General features: G+C 36.8%; 1 protein-coding gene across 6 annotated transcripts; it reads left to right on the top strand.

The window, feature by feature from the left end:
- Window positions 1–610: 610 nt before the first annotated feature.
- On the top strand, window positions 611–20,923 carry LOC132303583 (U1 small nuclear ribonucleoprotein C-like). 6 transcript variants are annotated; one of them, XM_059800902.1, is made up of 8 exons: window positions 611–840; window positions 4,798–4,971; window positions 8,382–8,415; window positions 8,516–8,558; window positions 13,475–13,516; window positions 13,583–13,841; window positions 15,698–15,946; window positions 20,520–20,923. In XM_059800902.1, exons 3-7 carry the CDS (start codon window positions 8,408–8,410, stop codon window positions 15,931–15,933), a joined length of 588 nt encoding a protein of 195 aa, XP_059656885.1. In that variant the 5' UTR covers window positions 611–840; window positions 4,798–4,971; window positions 8,382–8,407; the 3' UTR covers window positions 15,934–15,946; window positions 20,520–20,923. The 6 variants fall into 6 exon arrangements, with proteins under 6 accessions (XP_059656885.1, XP_059656881.1, XP_059656883.1 ...); XM_059800898.1 differs by having other exon boundaries at window positions 8,375–8,415; XM_059800900.1 differs by lacking the exon at window positions 4,798–4,971.
- Window positions 20,924–22,790: the final 1,867 nt, after the last annotated feature.

The raw sequence follows: 22,790 nt of genomic DNA, 5'->3' as shown, positions 1-22,790 counted from the left end.
TCAAGTTTACTAATACATTTTTCTTTTATTATTGTATAATTTTTAATTATTATAGATGACTTTGTTATTCATTTGTTGTTTTCATGAAAAATGTTTTTGTTATGTTTTGATTATTAGTTGAACTTTTACTTAAATGTTTTATTATGAAAAGTTTTACCAATTTTCAAGATAATTAAATATATATTTAATAATTACGGCTAGGTGGGATGAAAATAAGTGAACCACGAGAAGAAGGTAGGAAAATAAAAAGGTGAGCTAAGAATAGAAATGTTTTGGATATATATTCAATAATTATCAACTTTTGGGCCCATTATTAAATCTTTATTGGTTGGGATGTTATAAAAGAAAATAAAAATTTTAAAAAAGATTATAATATAAGGAATAAAAAAAATTGGGCCTTCTTTTTATTTGGGTTTAATAATAAAAGGAAATAAAATTTGAAAAAAATTATAATATATAAAGATAAAAAATTTGGGTCTTAATCGAAGGAAATATAATTCTTAGAAAATATATAATATAAGATAGATAAAATTTTTTGGACTTCCTATTGGCTGGGCTTAGCAACCGCCTGTAGGCTCAGCCCGTGTTTTTGTTTTTTTGTTTTGTTATTTCTATGCACCTTATAACAAAAAAAAAAATTTATTTCGATCATATATTTCGAATTTGATGGTTTTTGCAAGAACGAAAAACCCTAGCTTTTGACCAGTTTGATTTGTGGATCTGATTGTTTTTCTGTTTGGAAGAGAGAAACCATATTGTGAGGTCTCGATTTTGGTTCAATCAGCAGAACCAAATTTGAGTATTCTTCTCCGGCGAAAGCAAAGCCTCTACTCGCCTCAGGTTCGTTTTCTACCTGCCGTTAGGCAAAGTCTTGCTTGTCTTTTTCCTTGATATATTGTTATACAAAGATACGTATATAAGACACATCACTATGTTCTCTGCATCAATGATAGATTCATAAACTTGTATGGTACGTACACATATGTATACATAATCACTCCCATGTAATTTTCGTATTTTTATTCAACAGTAATTAATTGGGTCTTGCTTGGTTTGCACCTCCCAAAACTGTTTTCAAGAACAATTTTCAGAGAATCAGAGCAATTGTCAGTTTTTTCAGTTTGAAAATCCGCTTGGTTGGGAAAATTACGAAACTGTTTTTAGAAGAAATCCACTTGGGTTTCCACCTTTTATTTTTTTATTCAATGCAACAGGGGAAAAATTGTTCGACATGACATGATTATTTTCAGAGTTAGTTTTCCTATCACAATGGCCTATTTCTGACATGTTAACTACTAATGCTATATTTACTAAATAGTGTGAGCTTTGCATTACTTGTAAGTTCTCTGAAGAAATTTAAAAAAAAAAGTTTAAATAGAGAACACAAGAGTTACATGACTTAATTAAGTTTAAATAGAGAAAAAGAAATACATGAGTTACTTCTAGTGTACAATCATAAGTTGAGTTTTACATAACCAAAATAAAAAATATGTACATGAATTTAATTTCATCCAGCATTGGCTATGTGGGATGCCCGCAATCTGGTTTTTCTATAAGCAACCATTTCTGTCGCCCAGAGAAGTTACTGCATGGTCCTCGACTAGTGCTAGCATTTCCCTCACCGACAATATGATCTTCTCCTTCATACTCGATAAAACAAAGCAGAACACAAGAAGTTGCCGATTGCTTCTCTCTCTCTTGGTTTTTGTTTTTGTTTTACAGTAAGGTCATTTTTGTCATATGTTGATCCCTTTAATGGCAAAGGGTGACTGAGTGTCCCTATTTGCACAAACTTAAAATGTATGGTTGTTTTTGTCATGCTATGGGTGTTTCTACACATCTCATGTATGTATAGTCGTGTTTTTTTATTTGGCATTTTAACCTACTAACAAATTCTAAACTCTTTTATTGAATAGTTTCTATTTATTGAAATTTTTAGTACAACCTAAACAACAAATAGATCAAATTATTTTTTGATATTTGAACATTTATTAGGTCTACTGATTTATTTATTTATTTATTTATTTTTCATAAGTAAAAAATATATTAGAAAAGCGTTGAAATTATTAGGTCTACTGATTTAAAACATCAAGTCATTGCGTAGTGGGCATTTGTTTAAGGATGGATAGAGTATGTTTTTTGTTGTTACCTTGAAGTTGAGGATGTTACTTGTGTAAAACAAGGTCTCATTGTTGGCTTCAAATAAGCAATAAAGGGGGGGAAAAGCAGTTTTTATGTTTGATTGTAAGAAAGGATCGGGGAGGGATGGATGGGAGGGGGGATAGACGATGCTTCTCATTTTTGGTTAGAGGGAAGGGAAGAAAGCGAGGAAGCATCCCTCCTTGCCTATTGTGTTTTTATCTGTCCAGAATTGGGCAGAAAACCCGAAGCCAATCTTTAGAATAAAAATAAAATTAACCATAATTGAATTTATATGGTCTTATTAAATTTTTATAATTTTCATAGTGTTTTTCCTCCATTATAGAGGAATTATAAAAATTGGTAGAGAGAGAGAGAGATGCTGCAAGATGCCGAGACAAGAAGGATTTCAACGACAGTAGCAAGTTAGTAAAGCTTCTTCTTTCTTTCTTTTCTTTTTTTTTTTTTTTTTTTTTTTCATAATTAAGTTAGCAAAGCTTCAATGCTGAGAGAATAAGAATTCTTCCCGTTCAAACTTATCTCTCACAGCACCAGATTTATTTGGAGTTAATATAAATATTCCAGGGCTTATCTCTTGAGAAATTTGTAATCAACAACATCCGCAACTTTCTATTAGGTGGTGGCAAAGTCCATTGGCAACAAACCCCCAGTTATTTGTTCATGGAGTTGGAGGAAGATATTATTTATTAGAAGCTCTGTAAAATCCCTTTTTAAGTCCATTCCTGGGGATGGAACCAGTATCTCCTTGTGGTTTTTGATAACTGGCACTCTCAAGGCCCTTAAATACACCATAAATTGGGGAAAGAATATGAAACAAAGACCTCAATATGTGATAAGAATTTATTCCAGGTAGATCCACTATGGAAGTCATATACATAATAAGACAATTAACAGGTGTCTATAGGAGTAAACATTAAAATTTTTTATTTATTTTTTCCTAAATGAAACATTATAAAATTACTAATGGTTTTCATAGATTTAGAGAAGGCATATGTAAGGTGCCAAGGGACATACTTCCATGGTGACTGTTATTTGCAGATGATATAGTTTTATTAGATGCTCTGAAGGAAACCTTATTAACAAAATTAGAAATAGGAGAAAGACCCTTGAAGCAAAAGCTAGTAAAACTAAAACATAATATATGTATTGTGAATGATATAAAGTAGCAACTGATGATGCTATATATATCACACATCAAGGCAAAAGAGTTACTCAAAATAACTAACCCCCCCCCCCCCCCCCCCTCTCTCTCTCTCTCTCTCTCTCGCTCTCTCTGTGCGTTGATGAATGTTGATTAATATCAATTTGGACTTTGGAATCCTTTTTGTTTTACTTTCTTTTAAACAGTAAATTATCTTAAATTGTATTCTACAGTATCCCAACCATATCCGATTTGAAATATATATATTTATATAATACATATATTAAAATTATGGATACTTCCCAGCCATATCGAACATATATATATGAGCACATGTGTGCGTATTCCTGTCCCACTCCCCCCGCCCCCCCAAAAAAAAAAAAATCCGAAAAAAGAAAAAGAAAAAAAAAAAGAAAGAAAAGGGAAAAAAGGTAGGTGTATGAAGAAGACATCAAAAGAAAATCTGCTTCAAAGTTATAAATTGCAGTAAAAATGATATAATATACCCCATAAAGAGTCTCTTTCATTTTAGTTGCTCTTGTCAGACTCTTGTAAAAATGCACCCAGATACAAAACTAGAAATACCCTTAAATGTCTTCTAGCACCAAACTTAAAGCATTTAGAGGAAATTATTCTCTCAACAGTGGATCTAATCTAAATAAGCAAAAGTTTCATATATATAGAATATTTCTTGTAAGTTCCACTTCAAAATTTTACACAAGCCTCTCTCATGTAGATCTATTGACACCTTTTATATTATACCTGAAAGTTATTCAAATTCCAGGTTGACAAGGATTATATAGAATCCCAAACGAGTTCACCTATTATAGGCCTAAATACCTAGTAAGATCCTAAATCCTAAAATATCAATTGAACTGAACTTAATGCATTCACAAAAATAGAGGATGGTAGACATTGTCTGTGTTTAAATCTCTTTCTCCCTCTCCCATGCACACAAATAAAGCTTAACGAATTCTTATCTCCCGTCAAGCAACCTATGAAATCAATCCATGAGTTAACTTAGTATGTGGCTCCTCTTTGTAAACTTCTCTTCGAATGCGTTAACTAATCAGTGGTACCTAAATTAATTTTTGGTGCTGCTTTTTACACTGCAATGCCAGTACACCTACATTCCTTCATAAATACATTTGAGTACAAATCAAACAGTTAGTTGGTCTCAACCACGACTTGTAACTTAAATTAAATCATTTCGCTGGCCGAATGGATCATTTTTCCAAAATACTGATAACACTGTAATACACTTCTTTATTCCTTAAATGACTAGAGCCATCCACGTGTATTATATATCACAATTCTTGGTGCCTAAATGCAAATGGATCACTGCAAGCGCCAAATATCTACTAGGATAGAGAATACTTAGATGAGGTGCAAATGAAGAAGTTCAAAGCGGTAAAGTTCCAGTTTACCTTGTGTGCCAGGGGGTTGTCTCTGCAAAACTGGAGGCCTAATTCCTGGTATTAATGGTGAATTCACAGGCAATTATGTGTTACCTTCTGCGCCAGAAGGTGGTATCGAAAAAACTGGAGGCCTAATACTGGGAGTAATGGTGACTTCATAGGTAACTGTGTGTTCCTTGCAATCGGCAATACAGGAGGAAGTAGAACATGAAGGCGAGGCCTCAGGTCATTGTAAACAACCCCAGCTTGTTGGTATGTTGTTTGTTTGAGATGTTCCGTGATCTTTTGGTCAATCAAACTTGCTAATTTACCTGTACATAATTTGAAATATCCAAATAATGAGGAGCATTACACTTTAAGAAATACAGAAAACACACGTTCTTGCCAACATTGTGTTGCTTTCTTACAGAAGGGTGAAATGACAAATAGAAATAGTGAGCAATATAAAATGTCAAATCATTACCTTCTCATAATTGCAGGAATGTTAAAAATAAGAGTAACATGACATTTTAAACTTAAAAAACAATAATCATTCCTATAAATTTCTCTTATTTTATTTTTATTTTTATGGATGGTTATGCACTAGCGTGGTTAGCCTGAAGAAAAAAAATAGAAAAGGAAAAAGGACCAATGATAAATATTTAATAGAAAATGTTTTGTGTATGACCACAACTCTGCCTATGTTCAATTTTCTGACTAGTGTATTATCCTCACAGTCATTCTTGGGCAAAGAAAAAGAGGTGGTGCTATTTACCGAAAAAAATAGAGGTTTGTTTGGTAGATGACATTCAGATCCTCCAAATAGTTGGGAGTCTTGGGATAAGGATTCTGGTTAGCAGAGTAGAGTAATTTGGTACCTGAATAAATTGGTCGGTTCTAGAGAATAATATGCGACATGTTTCACCGTGATATTTCTTAAATCAATTGTCAAAAGAACTCCATAATCTTAATTCGTTTGCCAAGAGTTACAATTCCCCACCATTCGAGGAGAGTGGGAAGTTGGGATCCCATGGTTGAGAATGTCGATTAATATCAATTTGGACTTCTGAGTCATTTTTGTTTTTCTTTCTTTTAAACAATAAATAATTTTAGAATTATTACCCTATTTTTTATAAAAACATTTACAAATCTGTCCAATCGTACCCAACAAGTATTCTACTGTATCTGAGCCATATCCGATTTGAAATATATATATACATTAGAATTACAAATACTTCCCAGCCGTATCAAACATATATATATCTATATATATGAGCAAATTTTTGCGTATTCATGTCGGATACGTGTTCAATATTGCCACAACGACGCTGTAAGTATCCATGCTTTCTAGCACTCCCCATCCCCCACCCAAAAAAAAGGGGAAAAAAAAAAAAGAAAAAGAAAATAGGTCGTGTATAAAGAAGACATCAAAAGAAAATCTCCTTCCAAATAATAAATTGCAGTAAAAATCATATAATATACCACATATAGCGTCTCTTCCATTTTAGTTGCTCTTGTCAGGCTGCTTGTACAAATGCACCCAGGTACAAACAGTGTTCCAGAATTGTGTTGATGTTATACCAAATTGCTCTATTGTCGACCGTATATTTTTTACGGTTGTAAGACGGTGTTCTTATTGATCGGATGATCATCCAATCCAAAATGCTCTTTTATCGCATTTGTTACCTGAGACTAAATGAGCTAATTTTTAGGCATGTTGACTCTCTTCCCACTATTCACCTCGTCGACAAGAATATCTAATAACATCCATATGTTTTTTTTTTTTTTGTTTTCCCTAGTTCAAATAAATGATAGTAAAATGGTCGCACAATTGTAAATTAAGGCTTCATAATAATTTGGGACGTGATGGAAGTGCAAATTTTAAAGTAAAATTCCACCTTAATTCATTACTCTTAACATTGAGTATAATTTACGTTGGCTAAAAATATTTATTCCTTATCAAGGATAATTCATGATAATACTTTTAGATAATTTTTTCATGTGAAATATATTAAGGGTAATGTTATTCCTAAATTATACTTTATAATCTATACTTTACAAATATTCAATGGTTTCAGTAAGAGTAAGTATTATTCAATGTCATGGTAAATAACAGACATGATCATTAAATTACAAAATTTTCTTAAATTTGATTTTTTTTGAAATGGTCTAAAAATAATAATAATCACGTTAGTAGTAATAATTAAAATAATAATACGGTTGTAATAATTTTGATCTAATTCACCTTTTAAACCCCCTTTGCCCCTTTTAAGGCTTTATAGGGTTCTATCTCTCTAGTTTTAATTCTCCCTCTTGCCTAGGTTTGTGCTTCGAACCAAGCTGGGATTAGGGTTTTACCTCATAGGTGTCATTTACTAGTCTCAACTCGTTTATATATATATATATATTGGAATTCATTTTTAGTTTAAACTTTCATATGCCCTTTTTTTTTTTTGACAAGTAAAAACATATTAGAAAAGCGTTCAAAAGGGGAACGTGTCCCTAATACAAGAAGAAAAAAGACCTAAGGACTAATAGCATACAAAAGATCAATGAAATCATCAATTGAGGAGCATGCGCTTCCTCTTACATAATAGAACAGAGAACGCAGAATATGAATTTTTAGATTAGCTAAAGACGATTCTTTTCCTTTAAAGGTTCTGTTATTCCTCTCACGCCATAGACACCACCAAACACAATGTGGAACAATCCTCCAATAATCACGAGCTTGTTCTTTTTTTTTTTTTTTTAACAGGACATCTTCTCCAAGCGTTGATCAATTGTGAAGAGTGCTTAGGCATTACCCGAAAAATGCCAAACACGCAAAAAATAAAACTCCAACAATCATACGCCTCAGAACAATGCAAAAGAATATGATCCACGGATTCACTATCTGCTTTACATAAACAATACCAATTGACAATGATGTTGCCTCTCTTTCTCAAGTTGTCCAATGTCGAAATCTTTCCCCATGTGGCAGTCCAAACGAAGAATGCGATTCTAAGAGGAGCTTTAGAACGCCAAACAGACTTCCATGGGAAATCATGACCAACGAAGTTGGACAAACACAAGAACATGGATCAGACACCATACCTACCATGAGTTAAAGGAACCCACAAAATATCATCACACCCTCTGCCAACCTCCTTCTGCCTATACAACGTATCTAAAACAACACAAGCTTCCTCCATTTCCCAGTCCTGAAAGGGGCGCCTAAAACACCCATCCCACGTAACTCCACTGTTATCAAGTTGATAACAATCAATTACGTAGACATGCTTATTGTCTGCAATACTGTAAAGTCTAGGAAAGAAGTGAGACAACAGCTGATCTCCGCACCAAAGGTCCTCCCAAAAAGGGACATGCCTTTAAACATCAACTTTTCTCTTTTTTCTTTGTTTTCTCATCGGGTTCTGTTTTATAGAATTTTAGACACATTTTCTGGTTTTTTATGTAGGTGCTTTTTAGCTATATTTGTGTGTTTGTGTTTGTGTGTATGTATATATTTATGTGTTGAGTATGTATATGTATCTGTATACTGCTTACAGATTACTTAGTATTTTGTTCTGTAGAAAAATGTAAGCGAATCGTTTCTGTGTTATACACCCAAATGTAATGCTGTGTTTTCTTTATCTTTTTCTCCCATATCTTTGCTTATGTGCTTTCGTTTTGGAAGATTGCAGGTGGTTTGCTCTTGCCTTACGCAATCATGCCTCGGTAAATTTGCTTTGTTATTAAATATTTAGTCTTTGGTAAATTTGTTCTTAGAGTCTACTTTTTTTCCCTCCCACTTATTGGTTGGTTTTTTATCTTTCAGGTATTATTGTGACTACTGTGACACTTATCTGACACATGATTCGGTAAGTCATCCTTGCCATTTGTGTAGAAATATATTAATGCAGTAAACTGGTCTGTGCTTATTGTACTAATTGTAATTTTTATGCAAGAGAATTAGGATTTTGGAGATTTTTTTTTTGTCCGATAAGTAGGAGTATATTAGAAAGCGTTCAAAAGTGGAATGCATCCCGGAAGCTATACAAAGGTTGAAGCCAAAGAAAAGGACCTAAGGGCCCAAGTAACCCCAAAAATAAAGAATCTCCTCAACAGATTTACAATTTCTCCCCATAATCCAGCCTAAAAAAGAACTAATGATAAGAAATTTCAAAGCCTCCCCATCGAAAGATCTTCTATTCCTCTACTTCAAAATGCACCACCAAACACAAAGGGGGGCCGCCCTAAAAAAATTGCAAGCGTGGGCTCCCACAGAATAGCCGCCTCAAAGGTCGAAGACCGAGGCATTATCCATTGGACGCCGAACAAACCAAGAATAAGGCTCCAACAGTCGGGAGGTACGGGGCAATGCAAGAGGAGGTGATCCACATATTCTCCATCCTTCTTACACATGCAACACTAGTTGACAGTAACCTGTCTTCTCGTTCTCAGATTATCCATCGTCAAAATCTTGCCCCAAATTGCAATCCAAACAAAGAAGGCCACTCTGAGAGGAGCCTTCGAGCGCTAAATCGTCTTCCAAAGGATACTAGAACCATAGAAGTTGGAAAGATAATAGAACAAGGAACATACCTCAAACCTCCCCTAAGAGGGCACCCAAAAAATTATAGTCAAGGCCTCTACCAACCAGCTCCTGTCTATACAAAAAATCCAGAAGTCCGTAAACATCGTCCAACTCCCAATCTTGAAAATGTTGCCAAAAACGCACATCCCATGTAGTCCTATCGCTATCAAGCCAATAACAGTCGTCAACCAAGGCATGTTTATCAACGGCAATTCCGAAAAGACTGGGAAAAGAACGGGACAACTGATGATCGCCGCACCATAGAACTGAATGCCCTTGCCATCCCGTGCCTTGAATTTAATATGTTTAGAAAATTCATCCCAACCCTTCTGAATGAACTTCCAAACACTCATACCCCCAAGAGGACCAACCACCTCTTTCCTCCCCATATTGACACGAAATAACCCTTCTCCAAGGCTGGTGTCGTTCACCTCCGAATCTCCATAACCACTTACCTAGGAGATTCCTATTGAAAGGGATCAACCTCCTAATACCCAATCCACCCAACTGAATAGGCCTACATACCTGCTCGCAACGGATAAGACGATACTTGAACTCCTCCATCCTACTGTCCCATAAGAAATTCCGTTGAATTTTCTCAATCTCCAGCTACAGAGGACGGAATCTGGAAGAGAGAGTATATAGGAAGATTCGACAACGTACTCTTCATAAGAGTGACGTTCCCATCCTTAGAAAGATATTGCTTCTTCCACCCAACCAGTCTTCTTTCAAACCGCTCGATCGCAAGGTCCCATTTTCCCCCCTCCTCGAAGAAAGCACCCAAAGGCAAACCCAAATAACAAATAGGAAAACAGCTATCCCCACACCCAAGGAGGCAAGGAGTGCAACAAGAGAAGCGATGTCCTGGACCTCCCCCACAGTGTACCGCACTCTTTTATGGGCCGTTCTTCTTGTCCTTCTGAACCCCCACAAAACCCCCACATTTCACACCGATGGCTTCAACTAGAGAATCACACCACAGATGCAGGGGGAGGCCATAAATTAGAATCCGGCGAGAACCCTCCTTCAAAATCCTTGAGCATCCCACTCAATAACCCCATCATCAAGCATGAGATAGGCATCGCCTAACACCCTCTCCGCCACACGGGAAGGAAAATGAAATAAAATTAGCGAGTCTAGCAAAGAAGAGATTTCAAGCCCTCTCTCCACTTTCCGAGACTTTGAGGCCCATTCTGTAATCTTCAAAATACTCCCTGCATCTCTATCAAACCGACCATTCAATGCTTTTTTCTTCAGCCCTAAAGGTCAATCCCCTGTCCGATCGCAAACACACAACCTCGCCATCGGAAACAGACTTGGAGCTTTATTAGCATTACAACTCTTCAGCGCTTTAACACTTCCTCCTTGGAGAAAGGAATCTTAAGCCAATCCCTTTCCATCGCTGAAATCGAATCAAAATAAAGACTGCCATGCCGGGGTGTCCAAGTGCGAGTCTCAGTGTAGAGCCTCTGATAGTAGGAGACAATCCCCCTACACACGTCCTCCTTATGCAACTCCAGCCCATCAACTTGGATCCACCCAATATGATTTCCCCTTTTTTGGGCATTTGTAAGCCTATGAAGGAATCTCGTATTACGGTCTTTAAGCTATAAAGCCTGAGATTTATGTTGCTATGAAATCTTCTCCATAATAGATTTCTTAGTAATCTCCACCTGGCAATCTGCTCTCTGAAGTGTCTACAATACCGTCCCTCCCTTCCAACTGATTAATCTCAGTTTTAGAAAGGGCCTAGTTCTTCCTCCACTTCAAGTTCCCAAACTCCTCCTTATTCCATCTTTTAAGCTCAACCTTCAAGAACTGAAGTTTTCTGGCCAAAACAAAACTCGAGGTACCAATCATTGTAGCCTCCTCCCACCAAAACCGAACTCTCCCTTGGAAATCCTCCGCTCTAAGCCACATATTCTCGAATCTGAAAGGAGTGCTCCAAGATCTCAAACCACCACAATCCAGAACCAGCAGAATATGATCAGAGTTCACCCTAGCCAAAGTTGCCTGAACAACATCCGGGAATCTCTCCTCCCAGTCCCCAGAAATTAAGACTGTCGAATCGGGAGAGAGTGAAAGACTCCCTACTGCCTGTCCAAGTGAAGGCCGCCACACCCTCCAACGGTAAGTTAATAAGATGATGGCCATCAAAGACCACCTCCCACCTGTGATCTCTTTGTAGGGAATCTAATCACATTGAAGTCCCCACCCACACATCAAGGAAGGGACCACATCCCTCTCACTGGACTAAGCTTCTCCCAAAGCAAATGTCTCTCACCATCATCCACCGGCCCATAAATCCCGTTGAAGGCCCATCTAAAACCATCCTCCTCCATCACGAAGGCACATAAAATAGAGAACCTCCATTTCCAAGTGTCCAACCTTGACACCCATCTCCTATCCCACATGACGAGAATGCCCCCGGGAGACCCCAAAGCCTCCCACTCAACGAACCTCCCTCCCCAAAGACGACTCTCCACCCTATCCGTCATTGAAGTAACTTTTGATTCTTGCAAATAGACTTCCTTACTGCCAACTTCATCACCTTCCTCTTATCCAGGTCATTAAAACCGCGGACATTCCAAGATATAATTCAGAACTTCATGAGGAAACAATATCCTTCACCTCCCCTTTCCCTCACCAACCAGTCCTCCCCCTCATAATTGAAGTAAGAGATGAGATTTCTCACCTCCCTCTTCCCTCTCCAAGAGGAAGTGTTCTTCTTTCTCCTAACCAACACCCCCTCTCCCCCCTCTATTGTTGCATGGAGAATTGACAAAGCCTGCTCTTTGTTACCCTCAAAAGAGACACCCAACAATTCACTTGTCACGCCGATATTCTCCTTCACCCACCCCTTACCTAAATCAACATTTCCCTGCCCCGTAGTGCCTGTCCCCCCATTCCTTTCGGTCGCACCACAACCAGGGGATCAATCACACCAAGTTTGGATTACCCTCCCCCTCCCACAACATTAAATCAAGAGACCCATCCCTCTGATCCCTCAACATGCTTCCCTGACCACAATCCAACCCCTTCCCAGCCTCATCTCAACACAGCCAGTCAATAGAGCTATTCAACCCACCATCTGACCTATCATACATAGTTTCCTGGGCAGTGCTTAGCATTTCATTGATCAAAATTCTATACCTTTTCAGTTCTCGTACCAACATAACACAAAGTGTTATCTTCTCGATACCACTAGCCAAAACTATCCCTTCGGTTTTGAGGCTCTGAAAATCTCCCATTTCGTTGGTCGAAATTCTATGTTTTTCCAGTTCTCGTACGAACATAGCTGCTGACTCATCACTCAGGGTGATTCGAATATCCCTTGCCAACACAAAGTGTCATCTTCTCGAAACCACCAGCCAAAACCATCCCTTCGGTTTCGAGGCTCTGAAAATCTCCCATAACCCTGCGAGAATAAGAAGACAGCAGAACAAGAGAAATCCGAGGGAGAGCCAGAATCCCCCATGCCATTTATGTCATCACCTCAGTCAAAAACCTTCCCAGATGAAACAGATTTCATCACATCTTTTTCTGACATCCCATAGCACCCAGACCGATCAGAAACCTTCTCAATCTCCTCTGATGAACCATCTTCTGATACCGCCTCAACCACAGGCGATAGTTTCCGAGAGACTACTGACAAGCCATCTTTCTCCACCCCCACAGTGCTCTTCAACACCCCACAAAGAGTAGCAGATGACTTTTTGGCTGGAGACATTTTAGCAATTGATTTGAGAAATGTCTTGGTAAACCATGTTGCATATTCTTCTCTAGAATCAACCCGATATGGTCGTATACAAAATTATTCTACTCTACTTTCCAAAAGCTTTGTTCTAACTACTTGGGGTCAGTAGACTGTCAGCTACCTAGCACAGCCTCTTTTTATTGGCTCAGGAATGACTGGCGGAAAATAAGACACTAGGCAAAACATAGGTAGAGTTTTGGTCATGCACAAATATTTTCAATTTATTATTAATCATTGGTTCCCTAGTTTTTATCTAATAAGCTAGCCACACTAGCACATAACCATACTTAAAAATAAGATCAATTTATTTATGAGAATAATTATTGTTTTTGAAGTTTGAAATATCTTCTGTGTTACATCTCGTTTTTAACATTTCTACAACTCTAAGAAGGTAATGATTGTTAACAGTTTATATTGCTCTCTGCTTCTTCTTGTCATTTCAGCCTTCTGTTAGAAAGCAGCACAATTCGGGCTACAAGCACAAGGTGCGTTCTCTGTGTTTCTAAAAGTTTAATGCTGCTCATCATTTTGATATTTCTTATTCTGTACAGGCAAATGTGCGAACCTATTATCAGCAATTTGAGGAACAACAAAGCCAAAGTTTACTTGACCAGAGGATCAAGGAACATCTCGGGCAAACAGGAGCGTACCCACAAGTTGGTGTTGCTTACAACCAACTGAGACCCCATTTTCCTGTTCTACCTCATCCTGTATTGCCGATTGCAGGGAACACACACATACCTGTGAATTCACCATTACCCATAGGATTTAGGCCTCCAGTTTTGCCAAGACCGCCTACTGGCACACAAGGTAAAATAGAACTTTACGGCTTTGAACTTCTTCATCTGCGCCTCATCTGAGTGTTAACTTTCCTAGTACATATTTGGTGCTTGCACTAATCCATGTGTATATGCATTTGCAATTAGGCTCTAAGATCTGTGATATTTAATTTTATCAGTATGATTAAAATTTGGAACTTCAAGTATTACATCTGTGGATTCATTTAAGGAACAGGGAAGTGTATTACGGTTCTAATTAGTATTTTGAAAAGAAAGATCCATTCGGCCAGTCAAATGATTTAATTTTGGGCTCTGACTTATGTAAAAATCCTGGGTCAGACCAACTAACTAGGTCTGTACTCGAATGCATTTTTGAAGGAATGTGTATTGGCATTTGGCAGTGTAAAAACTAACACCGTTAATTAATCTAGGTAGGTGCCACTGCTTAGTTGACACAATCGAAGAGAAGTTTAGAAAGAGGAGCCACAAAAAATAATAATAATAATAATAATAATAATAATAATAATAATAATAATAATAATAATAAATAAATAAATAAATAAATAATGATAGTACATTAATCGAAATTCATATAGTACTTGATAATTCGAAAACATAAAATACGGATATTAAGGGTCCTTTTGGTGACGAGTCCTGTTTTGCATTTTTTATTTTATGTGAAGTAGAAACAGTAATATATATATATTTTTTTGTCGTGATTATTTCGAAACAAAAAACATGTTTGGTAATTAATTTGTTGCACATGTTTCATAAAAAAAATGTTTGAATTATTTTTTAAAATGGTATTTACATTATGTTGGTTTTTTTTTTAAAAAAGCTCATTATAGTTGTTCAACTACAATAACAAATACAAGCGAAGAAAAAAGAAAAAGAAAATAAGAAGAAAATATACGAGAGAACTTTGAAGGGAAAAAATAAAAGTTTGATTGAATAAAAAGAATACAATTTTTTCTGAAGAGAATTTTAGAAAATATATATATTGAAGAAGAGTAAGAATGAAAAGAAAGATAAAATTAGCCCTATTTGGCCTCGTGGAGCTTTTCAGGGATGCGTTCCCCTTTTGAACGCCTCTTTAATACAATATTGCGTGTAAAAAAAATAAAAAATAAAGAAGATGAAAATGGTCTTATAACAAATTGTTAAATGATACATTTGCGCATGTATTATCCTTTCATTGGATTAAATTACTTGCAAGCCGTTTACCTCATGTCTTTCTATGTGAGGGTAAAATTGGAAGTTAACTCATTGATATTGCATCCAATAAAACGGATGAATTATAAATCTCCAAAATAATAGATAGTAATATTGCAGATAGAGCCATTGAAACACCCATCAAAGGAGTTGTTCCCCAATTCAAATCTTATTAGCTTTGGCAGACCCATGCATTAAACACTGCAGCAAATAGTATAAGGATAAAAGAAGTTATTTCACATGCCTCCCTTAATGTGTTTGGCCTCCCAACCTTAATAAGATCTAAATGTAATTAACGCACATCTAGTAGGACTCCAAACCTCCAGGGGTGTAGGTGTGATTTACCCTGAATATAATTTATCAAAAATTCTAATTACCTAATTTTTATTAAAAATACTATCTAGTGTCTAAGTGCCTGCAAGCCAACTGGTAGTCTTTATTCATTTGTACCAGAAACATTTGACCTTATTTTTCGTATATTTGTTTGTTCTGATGTAATAATACCTGCAACAATATCTTATTCTCTAATGTATATAACTTTCACAGCAAAAGTCTTCTAATTCTGTAGCTTTGTGGTGGCTCTTCTGTATAATGTTTTTCATATTATTCACAGATCGTTAGTTATCATGTTTCTGTTTGGATATTGTGGATTTGAAGTTTTGTTGCTTTTGGTAGGTTATGTGTCTGCTCCTGTCATGCCACCAATGGTTGGGCCACCTGGTGCTCCTCCTTCCTATCCCAGTCAAGTTAATGGTCTTCCAAGGCCTCCGACTGTGAATCCCCCGACAATGGTTCCAGGGAGCACATCAGTGGTGACACCAGCTGTGTATCAAACCAGTCCACCGGTGCCAACATCTGGAAGTTTTGATAGTTTCAACGTGAATGCTGAACCTATTGAAGCTAATCACTAGTTCGTCGAAGATGGTGCGTTTTCTTCTGTGTCTCACAGAATAATATATAACTGAAAGTACAATTGCATCATGACAAGGTGCATAGGATATGAATTTTTTTTTCTTTGCTTGTAACTTTCATTCATGTTTTTTTTTTTTTAACTTACAGAATTGAAATGTACAAAAGAATGTATTTTCATAGATTGGGCAGTGATCATGGTCCCCGGGGGATCATCCTAGGTGGACTTGATTTCCCCACCCCCACCCCCTTACATGATAGATGAAACTTCTTCAAAGAAACGGTGATGCTAGAAATATAAAGCATAAGGATATATATATAGAACTGGATAAATTTGTCTAAAGAAAAGGAGGTACAGACATAAAATTAAATAAATAAATTAAAATTAAAATGAAGGAGCCCATAAGGACTTCAAGGCACCATGGTACAGGGGGGTCTGTTTGATTTTTGAAACTGAATCCAGAACTGAACTGAAATAGGTCATTAACTGTAACCTAAAACTGAACTTTTGAAATACAAAACCAGATTACATTGAAACGATGAAAACTTGTTTTAGCTCAGGCTGATTCCAATTTTTAACCATAACTGTTTTAGGTTTCTAGGCGAATAGTAGAGGGTACAATTGGTATGCTAGTAGACTCCTAAAGCAGCTTTAGGCTATGTTTGGTGGGGTGGGTTTGAAGGGGGAGGATAATATTAGTTATGAGGGAAATGGAATGGAAGGATAATTTTAGTCTCCTATCGTGTTTGGTTGATTATTGAATGGAAAAGAAAGGGAAGGATAATAATCATATTTGGGGAAAGAAAGGGAAGGATAGGAAGGAGAATTATTTTAATAAATTTACTATTATGCCCTTTTATATTTTAAAATATAAATTTATATGTATATATATATATATATATATATTTGTCTCCTATATAAAGGCCCATGGATCGGCCACCAGAAAATGAAATAAAAATGTAGGGCAAATCATTTCAGCCTCCATCTCTATTCTCGTTCTCAACTTTGAACTTGCCCTCTCTCTCTCTCTCTCTCTCTCTCTCTCTCTGCAACTGCAAATACAAGAATCAAAAGTTCAAAACCCATATATTTCAGTTTATATATTTGTGTGCAAGAATCAAAACTTTAAAACCCATTTCGGCATCATTCAGATTGTTCAAAAAATCAAAACCCAATTTCAGATTGTTCAAAAAATCAAATCCCATATCGATTTTTCAGTTTCGATCGCCCGCTGTTCCAATTCGGGTTCGCCGTTCGCAAGCTTCAGCCGCTGGCCCTATTTCTCTTAACTCTTAAGCTTGCCCCCCTCTCTCTCTGCAACTGCTAAATCAACTAATCAAGGTCTGTAATTCTTGTTTTGCAAACTAAATTCATATGTAATCAAGGGCAAAATTGGCATCTGAAATCACACACTAATCCTCTTTTTCCCTTTCCCTTCATTTCCTCCCATTTTTGGGAGGTTAAGAAATTTATTGTTGAAGCCTTGTGTTAACCCTCCAAACCCTTCCCTTTCCTTCCAACAATTTTTGCCAAACACAAATTTTTAATCCCCCTCCATCACCTTCCCTTCCCTTTCCTCCCTTTGCCATTGCACCAAACTGACCCTTCGTGAACAGATTAGCCCAACAGCAAACTGGCCATGTTGGGGGTTATGTTTATAGGATGGTGAAGGTGTATGAAACTTTGAGGATGCAATCGATATGGGAATACTGACTCGACTCATTTCCTAATAGGCCTAGTTGTTGTAGGAGTATATAAGAGAATATCATCATCATCATCCTTACCTTAATTCTATATGAATGGGGATAAAGAGATAATATAGTGTGGGTTTATGTAAAATCTCATAATAGAATGTTCAGATGCAGAGAGAGAAAATAAGACTCATATCTGAAACAGATCTGTTTTTTTTTTTTTTTTTTATAAGTAAAATGTATTAGAAGGCGTTCAAAAGGGGAACGCGTCCCAAGCTATACAAAAAACTGAAACTATGATCTCAAGGAGCCCAAAAAGTCCACAATATCCTCAATGGAGGAAAAATCTCTCCCCCAACCCCAACAAAAAAGAGTACAAATAATAGAGAATTTCAACACCCCAATGAAGGATTCCTTCCCATCAAAAGATCTTCTATTCCGCTCTTTCCAAATGCTCCACCAAACACAAAAGGGGGTTACCCTCCAGAAGACTCTTGCCTGAGCCCCCACCCATTGGCCCCTCCAAATATCCAGCAATTCCCAAGATGTCCGAGGCATAACCTAATGAATACCAAACAAATCAAAAATGAGACTCCAACAATCATGAGCCACAGGACAATGCAGTAACAGGTAATCCACTGACTCCCCATTCAACTTACAAAGACAATACCGATTAACAATAATATGTCTTCGCTTCCTCAAGTTAGCCAAAGTCAAAATCTTGCTCCAAACTGCAGTCCACACGAAAAAGGCCATCCTAAGAGGTGCCTTGGACAACCACACCGTCTTCCACGGGAAGGAAGCGCCATGAAAACCAGAAAGGCACACAAAAAAAGACCGGACTTGGAACATCCCCTGAGAAGAGGGCACCCAAAACAGGGAGTCAACACCAGTGCCCTCCACCTCCTGTCTGTACAAGAGAACCAACAAGCCAGTGACATCATCCAACTCCCAATCCTGAAAAGATCGCCGGAATCGCACATTCCAAGATAACCTCTCGCTATCAAGGCGATAGCAGTTAGCAACCATAGCATGTTTGTCAACAGCAATCCTAAACAGCCTTGGAAACAAAAGAGCTAGAGGCCTATCCGCGCACCAGGGATCCTCCCAAAACCGGACAAACCTTCCATCCCGAACTTTGAATCTAACATGTTTGGAAAACTTGTCCCATCCTTTTCCAATGGCCCTCCACACCCCTACTCCACTAGCAGACCTGACTAGCCTTGTTGACCACCACCCTCTCTCCTCCCCAAAGCGACAGGAAATAACCCTTCATTTTTACAAATAAGACCTTAGGAGAGTTTGACCTACATCTTGTGATGGTAGTTGATGCTAATGACGCCAACATGTTGGCTGATAACATTGGTGGGTTTTGTTGATGGTGATTTGCAAATCACCATTCCTATTTATTCTAATTATGTAAAATGATAGTAATAATTCGACTGTGTAGGACTGGCCTGCTTGGTTTGTAACTCTGAGAACAGTTTTCTGAAACAAAAAACTAAAAATAGAAAACTGTACAAAAAATTATGCTTGGTTCACTTGTCTGATAATTGTTTTTTGAAAACTGAGTTATAAAAAGCTTGTTTTCAGAGAACTGTCTTTTATAACCCCTCCGTCCCAAATAAGTGTCATGCTTTCATTTTTTGTCTATCCCAAAATAAATGTTCACTTCCCTTTTTCAAACAATATATTTCACATCTTTCCATATATGTCATTAGAGTTTAAAATTTCAAACTTGAATATTCAAAATTTACAAGGGCAATTTAGTAACTTTCCAGGGAGACAATCCATGTCCCACATGTCCCTTAAAAATTGCTACTCCCCATAAGAGACACTTAAATTGGGACGGAGGGAGTAGTTCTCTGAATTCTTGAGAACTGTTTTCAGAATTACAAACCAAGCATGCCTAGTTTCTGACGCTCACCATTGCGTAACTGAGATGGAAGGGAGATGAAAGAGAATTCTTAGTTTGCTGTTTGATGACTAGTTACGGTAAGGGAAAGAAAGTCTTGAAGAGGGAGACAATGATGAATAACAACATTAATTTGGGTTTGGGCTGATAGTCTTACGAAAATTAGGGTTAGGGCCAGGTTGGTCCGTGGTAACCTTAAATCGGGTTAGGACTTACTCAACTTGTACCCCTAGCATTAATAGTGATCAATACTCCAGTCCAAGGCAAATTTTAATTTAAGAACCACATGACCTGCACTGATAGACCTATACCCAAGTCAAGTTTGAGAAGATAACTAAGTTGTTTTGTGGTCTAAAAGATTAAGTCTGAAACATGTGTGTGTTTCTTGTAAAGCAACCAAACCCAGATAGTCTTGTGTCTCTCCCACTTGTGTACACAAATTTGGGATGGTCTAGAGTACATTGACAGAATAAAATGTGTAGGTAATCTTTTAGTGATATGGCAATGCTAGTAGACAATTAACTTTGTGGGTTGGTTTACCCAACCTATCAACTCGCCGTCAAACTGGTGCCGGTTGGTTAGTTTGCTGGTTTATTCGTTGTTCACCTTTGGTTATTGGGGTTAAATTGAGAACGCTTCCCTGTTATGTGGGAAGCCAGCCTGAGTTGTCCAGAATTTAGAGATGAGGATCCAGCAGAACTCTCGATTCGTTTTCTTTATGTTTTTTCTTTTCTTTAATGATTTATAATTTTATCCTAGTAATGAATATTTAAAGTTTTCAATGCATCTTTTTTAAGCATTAGTGCAAAGGAGTATGAGTGCAAATTGAGAATACAAACAGACATCCAACATTTTTCTCTTTTGTTTTCTAAACTAAGAATCCTGCCAACAAATGTGATAAGTTTTCATCATGGCGCTTTTCTGAATATTATTTTTCATTTGTTCTTGATGTGTGTTTTAATGACAATGCTATTCTTACAGGTGACAAAGGAGCGGACGAGAAGCATAACCTGCGGTGCAACTCCCGTGGTAGATTCTTCTTTTGCAATGCTTAATTTCGGGGTCATTCTAGTTTGCGATGTGCATGAACTTCTCCTGCGCCTCTAAATGCAGGGGACAGTCATGTAATTAAATCATGAAAACTGTTTTAGTTTCTGTTGCAAAGGATGCTAATGAGGGGGGCCGTTTGTTTAAGTTTCTTGTTTGTGATTTAAGCTTAAACATGAGTGACGTTCTTTTAAATTTGGAGAGAATGACATTTTTTTTTTTTTAATTTGCATTTTCTTCTTCATCTTCTGAATTTGTTCTCTCATTTACTGGTATGGCCACCTGATGGCTTTGGATCATTGGGACAATGAGCATAACAACGATGATTTCTTAAGGTATTTAGTCGGCTCTTGTTCATTTCGTCCCCGTAACTATATAATTATGTGTGAGAAATTTTGTTTTCTCGATAAATATGTGTTTGATTTTGGAAACTAATTCTTGACGATGACTTAATATTGTTGGACATTTTTTTTTCCCGTGTGATGTGCTGAATATCGCATTGCACTGTTAGTCTGAGAGGGAAAAATATAGTACTATACATTAAAGATCTTCACGGCGAGCATAGGAAGAGTGGGTGTTACCAATGGATATAATTGTTATGTTTATTTTTTTTTACACTTAAATCATATCTAATGGTGACCGTATTTTCCTCACCGGTGAGATCATTATTATATGTCTATATATGTGTGGATATATGTCTAAACTTGTATATCAGATGCAGTGTATTTGTTACAGTTACGGAAGTGATGTATTTGATATTTTATCACAATGTAGTTTCTTCTTGTCCTAAAAAATAAAGCTATTAAGTCGGAAAAAGTTTGTGTGCAACTGATTTGGCAGTATAAGGTGCATAAAAGTTATACCACAAGAGAATTATCTTCAAATTACTCATGGATGGTTGTATGTCCGGTCCAGTAAAAGTCTCGTAATTTATCATTTAATGGAGTCAAAGTCTAAATAAATGGTGCTAATGGCTCATATTTATCATTTAATGGAGTGAAAGTCTTGTAATTTCAAAAAAATGAAGTTGATCAAAATGCTAATGTGAACATATAATAATGCTATTTACCCTCAATAAGGTATCACTTTTAGGCGCGCAGGTATCATTTTTTGTGCTTAGAAATATCACTTTTTATGTTTTTGTGCTCAGAAATATCACTTTTTATGTGCAACACATAAATATCAAAACCCGTGTTGGTTAGATCAAAAGCATCGAAGCCTGAAGTGGGGCCCAACCATGGATCCCACTTTAGCCCATGAAGGGCCTTGATTCATTCAGTTTAATGCACCGCGCCAAAGTTGACTTGGACGTCAATGGTGGAGTCACGGACATGGAAATGACTTAAAAGTTGAAATGGTCAATGCAAGGAGCATTCAAAGTGAAGAGAGGTATGAAGGCTGAAGGCTTTGTTGATCGGTGATGGGCCATATATAATTGCAATTTGGGCCGGTCTAATTATTGAATCACAATACTAGTTAATCCAGGCCGGTTCAAGAAATGCTTAATTGCTTATTAGTGACTAAGAGCATCGCCATCCGAATTTTCAAATCTTACGTATGACGTTACAAATTGACGTATAAAATTTTGACATATTTATATATAAGAACTCCACAATTTATTAATATTTTGGCATGAGACCCATATATTAAAATAATAAAAATAAGTAATTTGGCATACAATTTTTTCATAGCCAAATTTAACGTATTGATACTATGACAAATGCCAGTTAAATATCAATTGGAGAAGTTTTTCGTGTCAAAACTGGCCGTTGAAGGAGCTACCTAAGATTTGACATACCAACAGTGGTTAAAAATGTTAACGGGGCAGAGTTGGGGCAAAGTTAATTCCATCCTGTCATACCAACTCCATTCCTATTCTGAAACGAATTTATAATTAATATACCATCCCCAAATTTCAAAAGATAAATACCAACTCCACTCGGCATAAACTGACGGTTTAAAACTTATATCTTATTAAAATATATATTCATCACTAGTAGATAAGACAATTTCACTTCTTGATACAATACAATAAATCTCAGATGGATAAGCATGAGTCCAGTCCACAAGGCAAAAGGATAAGAGCATCATTTCAGTTTTTCTGAGTTGGCATCATCAAAGCAACCTTTTTTTCCCTTTAATTCATCTGAGTTTAGTTTTTTTTTTTTTTTTTCGGGCCCTACTATTAACTAGTCAGCATTTTTA

This window comes from Cornus florida, unplaced genomic scaffold (genome assembly GCF_030987335.1).
Source record: "Cornus florida cultivar Cherokee Brave unplaced genomic scaffold, ASM3098733v1 CherokeeBrave_3.0.0_Hap2_Chr04, whole genome shotgun sequence".
In the NCBI taxonomy this organism is placed as follows: domain Eukaryota; kingdom Viridiplantae; phylum Streptophyta; class Magnoliopsida; order Cornales; family Cornaceae; genus Cornus; species Cornus florida.
The sequence above is the reverse complement of the archived record's forward strand: the minus strand, read 5'-3'. Positions and strand labels throughout refer to the sequence as shown.

Coding starts and splice junctions, on each gene's coding strand:
- LOC132303583 (XM_059800898.1), top strand. CDS start 4,927: ATGAAGGCGAGGCCTCAGGTCATTGTAAACAACCCCAGCTTGTTG. Junction 4,972..8,374: donor TAAACAACCCCAGCTTGTTG/GTATGTTGTTTG, acceptor TCGTTTTGGAAG/ATTGCAGGTGGTTTGCTCTT. Junction 13,517..13,582: donor ATTCGGGCTACAAGCACAAG/GTGCGTTCTCTG, acceptor TATTCTGTACAG/GCAAATGTGCGAACCTATTA.